Source organism: Lactuca virosa, chromosome 5 (genome assembly GCF_052849685.1).
Source record: "Lactuca virosa cultivar CGN04683 chromosome 5, Lactuca_virosa_CGN04683_v6, whole genome shotgun sequence".
In the NCBI taxonomy this organism is placed as follows: domain Eukaryota; kingdom Viridiplantae; phylum Streptophyta; class Magnoliopsida; order Asterales; family Asteraceae; genus Lactuca; species Lactuca virosa.
In genome coordinates, this window is record NC_136430.1 from 104,780,448 (window position 1) to 104,796,430 (window position 15,983).

General features: G+C 43.1%; 1 protein-coding gene across 1 annotated transcript; it reads right to left on the bottom strand.

The window, feature by feature from the left end:
* Window positions 1–4,989: 4,989 nt before the first annotated feature.
* LOC145111573 (uncharacterized) lies at window positions 4,990–8,282 on the bottom strand. Its single transcript, XM_079047838.1, has 4 exons — window positions 7,383–8,282; window positions 6,433–6,857; window positions 6,285–6,354; window positions 4,990–5,628 (listed from the first exon to the last, which is right to left on the bottom strand). The coding sequence occupies exons 1-4, from the start codon at window positions 8,280–8,282 to the stop codon at window positions 4,990–4,992; spliced, it is 2,034 nt and encodes a 677-aa protein (XP_078903964.1).
* Window positions 8,283–15,983: the final 7,701 nt, after the last annotated feature.

Sequence of the window (15,983 nt, forward strand, 5' to 3'; positions counted from 1 at the left end):
CATATACTCTTAGCCCGTCCTAAATAAATCTTAGCCCAATCCATATATATGTATGAGTCCATATTTAATTAGCCTCTTTTGATCTTTAAATTAATTCCAAATCAATTCTTGATCAACACTAATTAAATAATATGGCTTCATATTAATATATTATAACTTATAATATATTAATAGATCATAAACATCTTATTCTCAAAAGTATATCCATACAAATTGTTAGGTTAAGTGCAACCCAAATGGACCATGTCGGGTCGGGTCAAGTTCATACCAAATATTGTTACGGACTTAGACACCTTATCCAACAGTGTCCCACTTGGATAAGTCTGATAACTATAGTTGCAAGTATAACTTCAGGAACCAACCAGCAATCGTAGCTCTTTAAAAAAACTTTGTTGAACTATGAAGCGCCATTTTAGATAAATGATCATATAATCCTCTGTTCTCAATATATCAACCAGACAAATACATGGAACAATGTCATACTTATTGTCCAGTAGTTGTTTCTCAATCTCTGATTTGTTTGACATGGAACTAAACTGAACACATCAATTAGGTTCTGACCGGGCCCGACACATAAGTCAAAACCAAATCATCGAGGGGCCCAAATATCGCTTCTATTGCTAGAAGGAACAGATAAACTTCGACTCATATGCTTGTACTAACTACTAGTTGAATTATGCACAAAAGCACATTTTATGACATCATGTTACTGATGTGTTTTTGTGCAATCAATGGACAACCAACTGATAGTCAACAACACATATCTCTAGGTTTGAAGATATATATGATATTACCGTGTCACGATCACTCAAGATAAATTCCATGAAGTGATACAAGTGAGTGTGGGTCTAATCCAATACTCAGACCTTATGAGTACTCATGAATGTTGTAGCAACCATTGCAATGTCTAATGCACCTTAGACAAATCATACAAGCCATATTCATGACACTCTTAATTCAATACCTACTTCCAACGTATGACTGACTGTGGAGAGTTTTGAATAATTATCCTGGAAGTCAAAACATGCAAAATTGAAACAATAGTAAACGATTAACATAGGATAGTAACACTTTACTCATAAATAAATAACAACTTTTATTTAATCATCAAATGTCAATTACATTTTACAAGTTTCAAAACTATTTAATTATTAAAACTAATATCGTCCCTCAGCCCGATGCTTCTTGCATGCTGCAAATGCCTAACCCTAGTCAGTCCCTTCGTGAGGGGATCTGCAGGATTCTCTTCTGACGATACCCTCTTTGCCACGAGGAGTCCTTCTTCTATCTTGTGTCTTATAAAGTGATATTTTCTGTCAATGTGTCTGGATCTGCCATGATCTCTTGGTTCCTTGGCTAAGGCAACCGCACTATTGCTGTCATAGAAAATCTCCATAGGCTCCTGTATAGCTGGTACAACTCCAAGGTCTCCAATGAAGTTCTTTAGCCATATCTCCTCTTTTGCCGCTTCACTTGCTGCTATGTACTCTGATTCACAAGTAGAATCAACTACTGTCTCCTGCTTGGAACTTTTCCAAGTAATTGCTCCTCCATTTAGGGTAAAGATCCAGCCTGACTGAGAGCGGAAATTATCCCTGTCAATCTGAAAACTAGCATCACTATACCCAACCACTCTCAAGTCATCACTCCCACCAAGGGTAAGGACCCAGTCCTTAGTCCTCCGTAGGTACTTGAGAATATTCTTTATTGCAGTCTAGTGAGCCTTTCTAGCGTTTCCCTGAAATCTGCTGACCATGCTCAAAGAAAAGGCCACATCAGGACGAGTACAAGTCATAGCATACATAATCAAGCCAACAGCAGAAGCATATGGTAATCGACTCATCTCAGCTATCTCAACCTTTGTACTCGGACTCTGAGTTTTACTCAGTCTGGCATTATGTTGGATCGGTAACTCCCCTTTCTTGGAATTCTCCATGTTGAACCTCTTCAACACTTTATCCAAGTAGGTACTCTGACTAAGTCCAATTAGTCTTTTACTCCTGTCTCTCAGTATCCTTATCCCTAGGATATAGGCAGCTTCTCCAAGGTCCTTCATAGCGAAACACTTCCCAAGCTAGGACTTAACCTCCTGCAAAGTTGGGATGTCATTTCCTATGAGTAGTATGTCATCCACATACAATACCAAAAATCTAACTATACTCCCACTATCCCTAACATATACACAAGACTCATCCTCACTCCTCGAAAAGCCAAACTCTTTAACTTTCTCATCGAAGCAAAGATTCCATCTGCGAGGTGCTTGTTTCAATCCATAGATGGATTTCTCAAGCTTACACGCCCTATTAGGGTATTTAGCATCGACAAAACCCTCTGGCTGATTCATGTAAACATCCTCAGCCAACTTTCCATTAAGGAAAGCGGTTTTGACATCAATTTGCCATATATCATAATCATGAAATGCAGCAATGGCTAGCATGACCCTAATAGACTTAATCTTTGCTACTGGTGAAAAGGTCTCATCATAATCAACTTCCGCAGTTTGTGAAAAGCCCTTTGCAACCAGTCGCGCTTTATATGTGTGTACATTACCATCCATGTCGGTCTTCTTCTTGAAGATCTATTTGCACCCGACTGTCTTACGACCTGGTACATTGTCAACCAAGTTCCAAACTTGATTGTCATACATGGACTGTATTTCGCTGTCCATAGCCTCTTTCCATTTAGCAGCCTCAAGGCCTACCATGGCTTCCGTGTAGCTGTTAGGTTCATCCAGACTTACCAGTGTACTATCACTGATAAGCGTATCACCTTCCGCAGTAATATAGAAACCATATTAATGCTCAGGTGCATTCCTAACTCTCGTGGAACGCCTTAGAGGTATGGGTTTGTCAGTCGGATCAACAGGGGTTTCCTCCTCAGGTTGATTACTGGGGTTTGAGGTTCCTTCACCACTTGACTCTTGAATTTCTTCAAGGTCAAGGGGCTTCTGCTCCGGCGCCCCCACAACCAGTAGGGAGCTTCACTGCGTCGGGGAGCCAGGCGGGTTCCAACACTGCGGTTACCCCTGTCGTTATTTCTCGCCCTCCCGTTGAGTCGGCAGCTAATAGTGTGGCAGACAGTAAGGTCGGGATCGCTGCCAGCGTTCGTCGGGTGGCAAAAAAAAGGAAAGTTGTGCAGGCAATGAGTGGTCCGGTGCCCGATGGCAGTTCAAGGCCCATAGGCCGGCATGTGATGCAGCATCGCGGCCTTATGCACTTGCTGTCTTCTGCGCCGTAGCATTTAGGGGATGTGTTGGTGATACCCGATGATGACGTTTGACAGTCTGAGGGTATCGAGGGGGCGTCTCATCAGCCCATTGTTCCTATTCCAATCTCTTTAAGTCCTAGTTTTAGCCCTCAGTCTTCAAAGGGCAGTACTGAGCGGTTGCGTTAGGAGCCTGCTGCTGTGGGGGTACTTCACAATGTACCTGCTTTTATTCCGGGTTGGAGCTTGCGATCTGATTCCCGTTTTTATGTGCGTTCTGTTGCGTTGGATTTTACCCTCCATGCTCTTCCTCCTGCCACCGTAGAGGATATGGATTCAATGAGCAACGCTGTCTTGGCTCATAACCTTGCTTATGCCGCTGCGTAGGCCATGACATACTTGGCCGCTAGGTCCCGACGTGTGCAGCGACTTGGCTAATTGGAGCATACACATTATGCTCTTGCAGCAAGCGAAGCTGGTTTGAGGGGCGAGGTGGCGGACCTTGGTGCCACCGTCCGTCGATTGGAATGTGAAAACAAGTCTTTGGTGTCGTAGAAATCAATGTTGGAAGATGTTCGGAGTGCTCTGGAGGCCCAGTGGAGTCTCTGACCCAGTCGAATGAAGGTTTGGTGATACAGAATGAATGTCTGGAGCGAGACCTTGTCGACCGTGAACGCGAGTTGGAGGTGTCAAGGGCTGATCGTAATTGGCTTCTCCAGGTTGGCCTTTTATGTGTGATGGACAAGCTTATTGAGCATCCCGAGTTTACCGATGGTATTAGCCGTATTCGTCATGCTGCATTTGTTGCTGGTGAAGAATCGGGTTGGGCTAACTTAAAAGCATAGGTTGATGATGGGACTTATGACCCTTCTGCTACTGACTCACGGTCGAGTCATTCTTCGGCCTTGGATGATGCTCTCTTGGCTTTTGTAACCATGGACTTTGTCGGCTTGCTCGGGTTGGGTCACGTGGATGTGGAAGGGGTAAAAGTGTTGTGTACTTTTGATGAGGGTGAGGAAGTTGTGATGGTGGAAGGTTTGGGTGTAGGGATTGGTGGAGCGGGCGGTGGGATTGGCGATGATGCTAGTGGAGCAGGTGATGGAGGAGTTGTAGGTGGTGCTGGTGCTGGTGCATGAAGTTGTCTAGAGCTGCCCTTTCAGGGTGTGAAAAAATCTAGTTGAAGATTTGTTTTGTTTTGCTTTGTCTTGAACAGTTTATGGCCTCTAAGGCCTTTATCGTGTTGTATTGGTAGTTATTTTGACTTAGTCTGTGGCCCCTAAGGCCCTTATGCATGAATCGACAATGGTTTTACTCGTTTACTGTGTGTTTTGCTTTTTGGTTGCTGCATTGTCTTATTTGTTGAGTATGTTTTCTTACTTTGGTTATATTGAACCTTCTGTGTAGGTTTTTCGTGTTATTTCGAGATTTACCATCTCGTTGTGTGCATGTGGATTCACTAAGTATCCTCTATACTGTGTTTTCTAATATATATATATATATATATATATATATATATATATATATATATATATATATATATGTTAGGCATGCCACTGCACCACGTATTAAAGACAGTGCATTTTCTTTTATTTATGTAATTCTGATACATAGTGATTTTGCACTATAATGCCCTATCGGATTACCCTGAGTGTCCGCCTGTTAGTCCGGGCGATCAATCCGGCCAAGGGATGTCTCCTTGCTCTCCCTTCTATGTAGGGGATTACAATTCTGTTCGAAAGTGGTGTACCATCTTCCTTCCTTCTGTATAGGGGCTTGTAATTTTGCTCAAAAGTGGAACCTTTTCAAATTCCTTGCATTCCATGCCCTTGGTATTTGTCTTCCCTCCGGAGTCTCCAAGGAGTATGACCCGTTGCGATGTTCCTCTGTTACTTTGTATGGTCCCTCCCACGTCTGGCTCAGCTTCCCACGGGGTTGTGCATGGCTAACTTCATTCTTCCGCAGAACGTAATCCCCGACCCGGAAAGCCTTGTCTTTGACCCGTTGGTTGTAGTATCTTTCTATTACCTTTTTGTAGGTAGCTTGGCACATACTTGAGCGCTCTCGCCGTTTTTCCAGGAGATCCAACTTTTCCCTTAAATTTTCACTGTTTTCTTGCTCCTGACAATACTCTGTTCGTATTGACCCTATCATTATTTCTACTGGCAGCATTGCCTCGACTCCATAAGCCAAACTGAACGGTGTCTCCTTTGTGCTAGTTCGTGGCGTGGTCAGGTATGACCAAATGACTTCTGGTAGCTCGTCTACCCAGTTGCCTTTTACTTTGCCCATTCGCTTCTTGATCCCCTGTACCAACATCCTGTTAGACACCTCTGTTTGTCCGTTGGCTTGGGGGTGCGCCACAGACGTGAACCTCTGCTCTATTCCTCTTTCAATGCACCAGTTCTTGAAAGGATTCTCGGCGAACTGCAAACCGTTATCACTGATTAAAACTTTGGGCATCCCAAATCTCGTTATGATGTTTCTCCATACGAACTTAATTATCTGTTTTTCGGTGAAACACACCAACGGCTCGGCCTTTATCCACTTTGTAAAATAGTCGACCGCTACGACTAAGAACTTTACTTTCCTTTGTGCTTCTGGAAAAGGCCTGACGATATCGATCCCCCACTGATAGAAGGGTCACAGGCTGACTATACTCGTTAACTTGGATGGTGGTACGCCATGTGCCAGCGAGATAGTTTGACATTCTACGCAAGCCCGGGTCAGTTCAACAGCGTCTTGATGTATGTCTGGCCAGTAGAGCCCCATGCGTAGTACTTTGCCTGTGAGCGCCCGCACTCCTTCATGGGATCCAGCTGACCCCGCATGAGCTTCCTTTAGGGATTTCTTCCCCAACTCGCCATCTATGCATTTGAGCCATGGATCCGTATGACCTTTTTTGTACAGTACTCCCCCCAGGATTGCATATTGGGGGCTCGTATCCTTGTTTTCCGGGCCTCTCCATGATGGTCGGGGAGTATGCCATGCTGCAGGTAATCCATGATGGGTGTCATCCAGTTGGGATGTGATGTCGATAGGGATTCAACTTGGCAGTCGTCAATGCTCATCTCTTTTAATACTTCCACCAAAACTTCCTTGGAAAGGTGCCCGAAACACGTTGATGCTAGTTTGATGAGGGCATCTGCTCGCCTGTTGTTTCCATTTGAAATTTACTTTATTGTGAAACTCTTTAGTGAATTTGTGATTCATTTTACCGCTCTAACATACCTCTCCATTCGTTTATCCTTTGCTTCGAATTCCCCCGTGACTTGGTTGGCTACCAGGTGTGAATCAGTCAAAGCTATAACCCTTTCCGCCCCCATTTTTACTGCCAATCTGAGACCAGCCAGCAAGGCTTCGTACTCGGCTTCATTGTTGGAGGTGCAGAAGTCGAATCGTAAGGCGTATGTAATTTCTTCACCCGTAGGGCTGGTTAAGATTAGCCCTGCGCCCGAGCCTTCTTTGCTGGAAGCTCCATTCGTGTAAAGAGTCCACTGTTGGTTAGTTTTTCCCTCCGGACACCCTTGTCGGGTCGTGCCAATTATCTCTTGCTGGAGCTCCCCTGGAATTTCAAGCAAGAAATCTGCTAATGCTTGTCCCTTGATGCTTACTCTGGGATGATAGCTGATATCGTGCTCTCCTAACTCTATGGCCTATTTTTCAAGTCGTCCAGATGTTTCTGGCTTCAGAAGCACTTGCTTGATCGGGAAGCTAATTAACACCTCTATTTGATGGGCCTGGAAATACCGACAGAGCCTTCTTGCTGCATAGATTAAGGCGAGCTCCAGCTTCTCGATGATTGGATAGTTGATTTAGGGTCCCTGTAGGGCCCGACTCACAAAGTAGATCGGAAGCTGACGCCCTTGCCTCTCAACTACTAGCACCGAGGAAATGGCGTCTTTTGATGCGGACAGGTAGACCTGCAGCGTTTCTCCGGGTATTGGACTAGCCAGGGTAGGGAGTGTGTGTAGCGCCATTTTTATTTTTTACAACGCGAACTCGGCTTCCGGTGTCCACTGGAAGTTGTTCTTTTCTATGCACCCTTTGAGTGTATGGAACAGGGGCATGGCTTTCTCGGCTGACTTGGAGATGAATCGGTTGAGCGCCGTTAGTTTTCCATTGAACCCTTAAGCGTCTCTCAGCGTATTTGGCAAAGGCGTCTCCTCGAGCTCGCTTACCTTGGATGTGCTTGGTTGGATCCCCTCCTTTGTCACATAATACCCCAGGAATTGTCCTTCTTCTACTCCGAAGGTACACTTGGCGGGGTTTAACTTCATCTTAGCTCTTTCCAAAGTGTGCAGCGTCTCCTCCACGTCACGTAGTAGCCTCTGCTCGTCCGGACTTTTAATTACCATGTCGTAAACATAGACTTCAATGTTCCTGACAATTTGGTTAGCAAACAGGGAGTCAACCAATCGCTGGTAGGTTGCCCAGGCGTTCTTTAATCCGAACGACATTTTTGTGTAGCAAAAGGCGTCATGATCTGTGTAGAGGCCTGTTTTCTCTTCGTCATTTTTGCTCATTAGGATTTGGTGATACCCCTTGTACGGATCCAGGAAGCATTTCCACTGGAAACCTTGTAGGGACTCTACCTTTTGGTCTATCTCCGATAGCGGGTAGCAATCCTTAGGGCATGCATTGTTGAGATCTGAGTAATCAATACATATACGCCAACTGCCGTCGTGTTTCTTTACCATTACCGGGTTGGCGATCCATGTGGGGAAAATCGCTTCCCCAAGGATTCCGGCACTGGTTAATTTGGCCATTTCTGCGTTGATTGCCTTGTTTCGATCTCCTCCTTGGACCCGCTTCTTCTGCTTTATTTCCTTAGCTCCTGATTTTATCATTAGCTTGTGTTCTTTGATTCCTCGGTCGACCCCTACCATGTATGTGGGCGTCCAGGCGAACACATGTTTATACTTTTGTAATAGTTGAATCAGCGTTTGTCTCATTTTTGCAGGGAGGGTTGTCCTCACGTTCACCCGCTGGTCTGGGTATTCTCTGTTAATTACCTCTCCCCCGTTTAACGAGTCTTTCCTTGGTCTCTTGGCTTCAGCTGAGATGTCTCTTGGTTGCATGACCTCGTAGCATTTAAGCTCCCTTGGGGGAGTGGCTAGGATTGTTCCCGGTCCATGGCTTGTGCTGAATTTGACTATCCCATGGATTGTTGATGAGATTGCTCCGAACTTTAGTAGGTTCGTTCGTCCCAATATGATATTGTGTTCTGACGGGTGCCGTATGACCACAAAATCCACCAGGGCGGTCCGTCGCTTGGTTTTGTCTTGACTGGTTAATGTAAACGGTAAGTGAATCGTACCTAAGGACAACAAGATAGGTCATGTGAATCCGGTGAGTTGGCCTGCGGCTGGCCTCAGACCTTCCTTCCACGCGTTCGGTGGCAGCCGGAAACAATGCTTGTACATGATGTCCGCAGAACTTCCTGTGTCGACGTATACTCGATGAACGATGACATCTCGAATTGATCCTTGGATGACGAGGGGGTTGTCCCCGCTCCAGCCGGTCGGGCTTGGGTCGTTTATGGAGAATGTCAGCCCCTGTATTACTTATGTGATGCTTCGTGTGTCCACTGTGCGTTCCACTCTCCCCCTTTTGTGGTGGATTCCAAGGATTTCCAACCTACGATCTGCCCTTCCAGTGGCCTCTTTGGGGTTTTCTGCATCAAACTTGGCTCGCAGGCTCTTGGCAATTTCTATCACGTTTCCCTTTAGTTGCTTTTCCTCAATTTCCCTTTTTAGGACTAAACAGTTGATTGTGTCATGTGTCCTGCTTTTGTGGTATTCACAATACCACGTCTTAGTGCCTTTTGTCGCCGGTTTCTCGTCGACCGTGTAGACTTCTGCTCCTCTTCCCCGCCTCTCATATTTAATGAAAGGTCTGAAACGCCCTGGCAACCATCTATCTCGCCCCATGAACCTGCCTCCCCCCAAGGATCGGGATGGGAAGTAGGGTGGTGGCTTCTCTTTCCAGCGGAGGATGTCATGGAATTGAGGTATGACTGCTTTGATGCTTCGCCCTCCTCTTGGCGTAGGAATCGCTCCACTAGCTCCTTTAGTTCTGCCCTTGTTTGGGGTTGCTTGCCCATGAGTTTCTGGGACAACGATCCTGGTAACAATCCCTAGGTGAATGCTCCCGCGATCAAAACCTCATCGTGCCCTGGAAAATCTAGCGTTGCTTTAGTGAACCTAGCTAAATAGTCCTTGACTGTCTCCCCCTCCTATTGTTTGCACCCAATGATCGAGTGGCAATCGCCCTTGTACTTCCGGAGTTGCATGAAGTTGGTTAGGAAAAGGTAGTTCAGTTGGCTAAAGCTGCTGATGCTGCCTGGGCGTAGTGTCTTAAACGATGTCCCTGCATTGCCATCCAAGTTAGTGGGGAAGTATGTGCACCAGAACCATTCATCTAGCTTGAGGGACGTCATGGTCCATTCGTATGTATTGATGTGGCTATCTGGGTCGGTAGTGCCATCATATGTCTTAAGGTGGGGCAGTTTGGCGGTGTTAGGGATCTCGTATTCGAGGAGCTCTTTCACGAACGACAATGTAACACTTCGTGACAGGTAATCTTGGTTTGGGGTTCGCTGAGTGAAGTGATACCCTGGCTGTTGTATTGCCAAAAAGGGCTGTACCAACATGTTGTTATAGGCTGTAAGGTATGGCGCTACTGATCCGTAGAAGTTTGATGGCTGAAATGGAGTAGGGAAGGTGTGAGTCATGGGTATTTGATGTTGGGCTATGGGTATTTGCTGTTGGGCCATGGGTATTTGCTGTTGGACCATGGGTATTTGCTGTTGGGCCATGGGTATTTGCTGGTAAAGCGCTAGTGGTGATGTTGACGCGGTGCTCGCCATCAATGACGGGTGGTTCTGTGGCTGTGGTGTAACATTTGGGCCAGTTATAGTGTTGTTCGTATGTAAGCTGTTCACGAGAGGAGTTATGGGTGTTGTTTGAGAATTGTTAGGACCGGTGGTGTTAGGGAAGAAAGGCGGCAAAGGGGGTACAATGTATTGGTTGAACACGCCGCTATTTGGGAATGGTGGGGGTGTTACGTGAGTCAAGGTGGATGTCGGCATTTGGCTCTGGGTTAAAACCATTTGCATGATTGCTGCAACGGAGGGTGGTGGGTCATCTGGTGACGGTGTCGTCATGGGATACGGTGGCGGACCACCAGAGGATGGCGCTGCCACAAGAGGTGGTGGCAGGCCACCATATGATGGTGTTGGTTCAAGAGACAATGGCAGGCCACCGGATGATGGCGCTGCTTCAAGAGATGGTGGCGGGCCGCCGGAGGGTGGCGCTGTTGTAGTGTTGGTTGCTTCCAACGACGCCATTGAGTATATCGGGCTATGCGGTGGTTCCGATGGCTCACCCGTCGTCTTTTTCGTCATGCGTGGTTAGGTTGTAAGAGAAAGAGAAAAAGGGGTTTGCGTATCTATTGTCACACAAATTGATGACGCCAAATGATGCGACCTGGCTCCAAACCACCTTAGCTGCTGAGGGATGGTCGTTGGAATAGAACCTGAGAGGTCACAAAGAAAGAAGAAACGCCAGCTGCTTTCCGGGAGAAGGTCTCGGAAAGACGCTCCCACGGTCAAGTTAGTGGGATGAATCTGAAGTATGGAGGTGAATGATCGGGGAAGAGAATAGCTTACCTCTCAAGGCAGAGTGACCGACCTTTTATACTAAGGATCTTCCTCGATCCGTACGAGGGACAAGGACTGCGTCCCCGACAGGATCCACTGTCCTTATTGGAGGACCATGCTCCACGTTCGTGTCCGGTCCAACGATTAGTCCAGGCGATAATGCTCTGGCCATGCTCTTTGTCTCCTGGAGTCGTTATCTTTGGACTGTAGTTGAGGACAACCTTTGGCGAGGGCGGACTTCCCTCGCGGTCGCCTCGCAGGGGTCCGAGGTTGCCAGAGCGGCCGAGTCGCCGGCCCGGGCTTCGCTGGGGATTCCTCACCGAGGGGTTCGCTTGTTTCTGGACCGCTATGAGGGGCGCATCAACAACTCTCAAGTGCCATATGAGAACCTTTAAATCTTCAAGAAAAATCATTCAAATCTTCATAATTTTCACCAAGAACACCAAGAACAATCTTCAAGCTAACCAAAAACTGCTTGGACCAAGAACTCGTTCCTGACCGAGAACACCTTAAGACCGAGAACCTGGTTCTCGGTTGAGGTTTTAAGACCGAAATCAAGGATTTCGGTGAAGGCTAGACCGAAAACCCTTACCAACACTCCAAATAATTATCGGTAATTATTCCTCACATAAATTAAGTGTTGTTTAACACTTTAACTAATTAATTCGCTAATTTAAATACGATTACGTGTTTAAATAATAGTAGGATACCGTTCTTTCCACATACGCTAGCCCGAATATCATCTCTACAGTTCCGCTATCCAGACTCGAACACACTAGAGGTGAGTTCATACCTCTACGTTTTTACTATTTTTCAATGCTTTTAGGGGGGATACAAGTAAAACACAAGGAGTCTTGTGTTATTATACGAACGATTTCAAACGATTTCGAATCACTTGCAATTTCTTCAAAACTGTTTTGACTACTGCATTATATCAAAATACATTTTATTATATTATTTACCCTTTTGTAGCGTGTTGAGCAAAAGGGTGCTTTCACAAATCTTGTGTTTCAAAGTTATACACACTATTAAATTTGCAAGAGTTTTCAATTCATTACAGAACATACATACAAACTATAATAGGTATAGTTTGGGAAACACTACACTATTTTACAAGCTCAAGAACACTATACAAAAACAAGCATATAAACAATAATAGGTATAGTTTATGGAACACTACTTTATTACACTATTTTAAGGATACACTACTAAAATAATTATTTAAGTATAATTATTTTACATTACAAAGTACACTACTACAAGGCAATACATGCAGTTTCAAGTACAAGAGGACACTACTACACTACACATAAACTAGTTAATACATGGTCGTGAGGCACTACTTCGTTGTACCCATCAGGGTACAGGACTAAATCCTATAAATTATAACCAGTCTCCTGGAGGGAAAGCGTGAATTTGTGTATAGATCTATACAGGACTGACAATCCCGCACCTGAGCTGCTTGCAACAGCTAGGCCGGCAAGCCTGGCGTGACAAATATCATAACATTCCAATGCCTGAAGAACGTCGTAGAGGTCACTAGGTCATATCAAGCATGGTTATATGAAACTCACAATAGTATTAACTAAAACATTTGTTTACGGGATTAACACTACTTCAAAGGTTTTATTTTAATTAATAAAACTACAGTATATTACATTACATTACAGCTGGAGAATTCCAGGCACTCATACAAAAGGTTTTATTTTAAATAATGAAACCACAATACACTATTTTACACTACAGCTGGTGGATTCCAGGCATTCATACAAGAAGGTTTTCATACAAACACTACTACAGATAATACTATACTACACTACTTTTTCTAGTACAAAGTAAGCTATTACAACATACAATTTCAATGAACATTCATGACATAGTCTTATTTATTAATAAGACTACAATTCACTATTTCAGAATGCAGTACACTATTTCAGAATACAGTAACTACATACATTTTGGTCTTAAGGCCTAAGACTACATTTCATCCACTAAAGAAAATATTGGATTTCTGGAAGTACACTATAACATTTTCAAAGAACAAAGACAAACTTTCCATCTCAAATACATACTTATGAACTCACCAACTTAAATGTTGATACACTTTCAAAACCACGTGTATTCTCAAGGAACGAGTAGACAGGTACACCCACAGGTTTTGAGAAGACGGAGCTTTTAGAGTCGCGTCTTTTATACTTTTGCTATACATTTTGATGTCATACAAACTATGTATTGAACAGATGTAAATACTATATTCTATTAATGTAACGGATATGTTTGCTTTGATTACTATTATGCAATTGTTGTGATACTGTACATGACGTCCTCCGCCCCCGAACGTTTCCGCCGTTCCGGTTTGGGGGTATGACAGGTGCTAACAATAAAATCATTAATCAATATGACAATGCCAAAACATGATTGTGTGAAGAACGGTGATAATCGGAGTGAACAATAAACCCTTGAGAGTTGTCAACATTTATGATAACTCTTAATTCTCAATGTCGTCTCCTCATTCTCTGTTCTTTATGAATTATATGCCCCCGTTTTTTCTTTTTAGTTTTAACGCCTTCGCCCTTCATCCTCTAATCCCTTTCTAACCATCACTTTTTAGTAGAATTGATTTACATGAAATTAGATATTAAATATTTGAAAACATAGGTAGGACAGTGAAGAAACAATGAAGAGATGGGGATAATGACTATCACCTAGCAGCCGATGAAGGATCGGTAGTAGAGGGACCGGTTGATGTAGTTGATCGCTTAAAATTAAAGATTAGGGAAAGCTAGGTCGATGATCCGTTTTTGATTGAGCCGATATATAGAAACGACAAATGATGGAGGCGGTAGTGTAGGTTATTACGGGGAAGATGTTTACCATAAATAGTGGATTCAAAATTAGTAATATTGTTTGGTTTCTTAATTTATTGGGATTTAGGTTATTAGAATAACTAATGTGATTTAACAATTTACTATAATACCCTTGTCTATGTATTTGAAATGATTGGCTCACGATCATTCATACATCCACACATTAGATAATTAGAACACGTGAACCTCTCTCTCTCTCTCACACACACACACACACTCTCTCTCTCTCTCTCTATATATATATATATATATATATATATATATATATATATATATATATATATATATATAGAGAGAGAGAGAGAGAGAGAGAAAGTTCAATAGAGAACCGTTATTAATAAAGGAAGCAATGAACCAATCCAAAGTGTCGAAATTTAGCGATCAACGGCAAAAGGAAGGGTTGTAGACTTTTACAATGGACGCACATGCACCGAATTATAACAAAACTCACTTCATTTTTTTTAGTTTAATTTTTTTATGCCATGTTTTTTATCAAAAAAAAAAACCGAATATACCATTTGTTCGTGATTTTTCGTCCTTTTCCATAGATATCCATATTGATATATAAAAATGATTTTTTTTTCAAAAAACCCACTTCATTTTCTTAGTTTTTGGAAAGAAAAAAAGGTCAATTTTTTTAATAGAAAAAAACAAATAAATTTATCAAAATTCATACTTTTTGGTACTCTTTAAACATATATTCATATTTATGTTAAAAAAAATCGATATTTCAGTTCAGATTCACATTGTGAACCTGTTCAGATTCACATTGTGAACCTTCTCAGATTCACATTGTGAACCTGTTCAGATTCACATTGTGAACCTTCTCAGATTCACAGTGTGCATAATAGTAAGTCAGATTCACAATGTGAATCTGAACTAATCGAGTTTTTTCACATTGTGAATGTTAAAAATTGAAATATTTACAGTTTAGATTTACAGTGTGAATCTACACTGATCGAGATTTTTTTTTAGTCGGTGTTGATGTTTATTAAGAGTACAAAAAATTAATATTTTTGGTATAATTAGTTTTTTTTTTGATAAAAATAAACTTAAATATTGAAAAAACTAACAAAATGAAGTTCTGACGTCGTCATTCGATGTGAGTTGTCTTGTTCATCACCATACCAATTTCCTGTGCTACGTAAAGACCCTTCGCCTTAAACAACCGTCTAACGAAATCCTTTCAACTTATAACGACAAACTCAACACAAATCTCTGTATCGTATCTCGTTTCAAAACTCAAAAGTACCCATGCGAGGGGTACCACGCCTTTCTAGCTTACTCCATAGACAAGAAATTTAAAGTGAAACACCGAAGATGTTTTGGAAGTCTGTAACCTCCCGAAGTATCTCCAATAGATCTCCCAAGAATACCACTCGTACAACAAGTCAAGTTCGAGAATAAAGACTAAGGACCCATGCGGTTAATCTATCACTGCTAAGTGTATACGCGAGGGTGGTATATAATTAAGATTTTATAGATTTAGGATGTGTGATTCTGCCCTATTTATTGTTCCTTGTTTGGTTGTGGACTTGGGGCAGAGTCACCCTTCCAACCGTCTTATCAATCTTAATTATATACGACTTGTATACACGAGGCGATGATGAATGGACTAGGTATGAGCCCTACCATGAACTTCAGGACAAAAGCTGCCCAGAACTACGAGTGGACCTCCTACCAGTTGGATAAACGTAGTCAAGTAAGCCAAACCTACACATTCTCCTATCTTAAGTACAACTACCAACCACAAACGACGGACAGAGTGAGAGGACGATTCAAACGATAGAAGACATGCTGAGAGCATGTGTAATCGACTTTGGTAAAGCTTGGGATACCCATTTACCACTAGTTGAATTTTCGTACAATAACAGTTATCATAGTAGCATTAAGGTTACTCCATTCGAAGCTCTCTATGGTCGCAAGTGCATATTACCTCTGTGCTGGGCTGAAGTCGGTGACACACAACTAACTAGAGGTCATGTTCCAGACAGCACTCTCACTGGTCCGAAGATCATTCGAGAAACTACTGAGAAGATAGTACAAATTCGAGAATGACTTAAAGCCTCCAGAGATAGACATAAAAGCTATGCAGACAAAAGGAGAAAACTCCTGGAATTCCAGGTTGGTGACCGCGTCATGTTGAAGGTCTCACCCTGGAAGGGTATGATACGCTTTGGAAAGCATGGAAAACTTAATCCAAGGTACATCGGACCATTCGAGATTCTTGCTAGAATCGGTCCAGTAGCTTA

What these genes read in the sequence shown, in the direction of transcription:
- LOC145111573 (XM_079047838.1), bottom strand. Translation starts at nt 8,282, where the DNA reads ATGCAACCAAGAGACATCTCAGCTGAAGCCAAGAGACCAAGGAAAGAC. An exon ending in TCCAACCAAGCACATCCAAG is followed by an intron (nt 6,858 to 7,382) that starts GTAAGCGAGCTC and finishes CTTGAAAAATAG; the next exon opens with GCCATAGAGTTAGGAGAGCA. An exon ending in CCAAGGAAGTTTTGGTGGAA is followed by an intron (nt 5,629 to 6,284) that starts GTATTAAAAGAG and finishes AACGGTTTGCAG; the next exon opens with TTCGCCGAGAATCCTTTCAA.